Below are 2,305 nucleotides of genomic sequence, written 5' to 3'. Positions count from 1 at the left end.
CTAACTATAGTTATATATATATATATATATATATATATATATATACACACACACTTATAGCGCTTATAGTATATATAGTGTGTGTATATATATTTATATTTTTAGCATGAAAATGAACGTGTACAAATAAACTGTTTTTGTTATTAGTGATATTTTAAAAGAAGTCTCTAAGCTCATCAAGGCTGCATTTATTTGATTAAAAAACAGTAATATTTTAAAATATTATTACAATTTAAAATAATTGTTTTATATTTTAATATATTGTGAAGTGTAATTTATTCCTGTGATGCAAAGCTGAATTTTCAGCATCATTCAGACGCCAGTCTTCAGTGTCACATGATCCTTCAGAAATCATTTTAATATGCTGATTTGCTGCTCAAGAACCATTTCTTCTTATTATCATTGAAGACATTTGTGCTGCTTATTAGTTCAAAAGAATAGCATTTATTTCAATTAGTGAGACTATAACTGCTCATAGCAGTTTATTAAAATTGGGTCTATAAAAGTGCATTTCTAATTTGAAAGATCAGATTTTGCTGAGCTATTCTGTATTCCTAAACTGATTTTCTTTTTTATTTGTTTCAGATGGAGAATCATGTGTCTGATATTGACAACTGAAGGTAAGTTTATTGTGCCTTCTGTATTTTATTTCATAGATGTATTTAAATGATTTAATACAGTATATATTCTTACTTTCATAAATGCATTTATTTACTGAATCATTTTCATGTCGACTGAATCCAGTCTTGTTTGTAGAGTTCTACATCCAGAGAAGAAATCAGCTCTGCATTGAACAGAAGACATGAAACTCTGTGAAGACGGACATCTCTTCTCAAAAAGGCCATGAAGGCTCTCGATTGGCTGTTTAGATGCAGAGCAAATATTTTGACAAGTTTAGCATCTGCTAGTCACTTCAGCTGTTTTTCATTTAATAGCATCTGGCACATTCAATCATATATGATTTGCATATCTCCAGTAAAAGGCAAAGAAGTTCACATTTAATTTTGAAGTTCCTCATGCATACTCTAAAGTTTGGTTTTTCCCTCAAGGATAATTTTCCTTGAGCAAAGATGAAAGGTTTTTACAGTCTGTGAGTGGAAAATGAGTCTTAAATGTCAGAAATGTAATATGGCATTTTTGAAACCTTCAGTATTAACAGAGAACTTATTTAAATAATTCTAGAATTTTAAAGATTTTAAAATATGAGGTCTGACAATGAACGTGTTTCATTAGAAGCCAAAACTTTTTTTTGTGTCTGCTTGTTTTTGATTACTTGCGTCTGCATCCCCATTTTTCTTTGGGTGTGTGTGTGTGTGTGTGTATAATGTGTATTTGTACTCCATGGATCAAAATACATATAATTTTCCCAGATCAAATCAAGTAAAATAACTAGTCAAGTACTTGGTTTAATGAACACATTTTAGCTCCATACTGCCAGTTTCATCAGACTTCTTAAACTTAAGACACTTCAGGATGACTGAAATATTGAGTAACTCTAAAAAATGAATTATGTCTTAATGTGTCATAATTTGTAATGATACTGTAAAGATGATATTGTCACTGTATTTAGTTTTATCATGCATATGTGTGTGAATCGGAGCGACATGTAGTAGTCACTGTTTCCGTTCTCTATGGTGTCATTCAGTATGGAGTGTGTTATAATGAACTCTATTTTTGTATGGCAGATTTACAGAAAAAGCTTCAGAATATTCATATTCGTTCTGCTGACATTTTCATTCTGCTACAGAACATAATTTGTTTGTTTAAATCAGAATGTGGAAATATGTGTATAGCATAAAAAAGAAAAAGATTGATTGAAAAGGGATCCATTAGAAACATTTGATTCTTCTTTTCTATATTTTGAAATCAGTGTCATGTTTGAGAGAAAAGTTATTCTATACGGTTTAGGTCGCTGGTCTCATAACAGCTCAGCTCAGAGACCTAGTAATATTACTTCATATTGTATAGAAATGTAAACTATTTGTAAAGATATTTTTATGATTGGCATGTTATTATTTTAATGTATTTTCAGTTGTTTCATTTGTTGTCTGGCTATAGGCTTTGTAGTTTAGGAAAAGACTGCCATTACAATCACTATATAAAAATTATGAAAAAAAAAAAAAAACTTTTTTTTTTTCTATATTTATTGTGAAGCGGAAACGAATGCAATATTTCAAATTCAGCCTAAAAGGCATTGGCTTTAAAGGAATGGTTAAACTTAAAAAAGCAAATTTCCATCCAAGATATAGATAAGCTGGTTTCTTCATCAGAACAGATTTGAAGAAATTTAGCATTACATCACTTG

At 29.8% G+C, this 2,305-nt stretch overlaps 1 protein-coding gene across 4 annotated transcripts in view; it reads left to right on the top strand.

Moving 5' to 3' along the window:
- Positions 1-2,102, top strand: part of ralyl (RALY RNA binding protein like) — a 133,519-nt gene extending 131,417 nt beyond the window's left edge. For all 4 annotated transcript variants that reach the window (XM_016543385.1, XM_016543382.1, XM_016543383.1 and 1 more), the window contains 2 exons: positions 586-620; positions 757-2,102. In XM_016543385.1, the coding sequence (XP_016398871.1) occupies positions 586-618 (33 nt within the window). In that variant the 3' untranslated portion in view covers positions 619-620; positions 757-2,102. The remainder of the gene's footprint in view (positions 1-585; positions 621-756) is intronic.
- Positions 2,103-2,305: the final 203 nt, after the last annotated feature.

Source organism: Sinocyclocheilus rhinocerous, unplaced genomic scaffold (assembly GCF_001515625.1).
Source record: "Sinocyclocheilus rhinocerous isolate Xijiao unplaced genomic scaffold, SAMN03320098_v1.1 scaffold97, whole genome shotgun sequence".
NCBI lineage: Eukaryota > Metazoa > Chordata > Actinopteri > Cypriniformes > Cyprinidae > Sinocyclocheilus > Sinocyclocheilus rhinocerous.
Note: the sequence above shows the minus strand (reverse complement) of the source record. Positions and strands in the feature narration are given on the sequence as shown.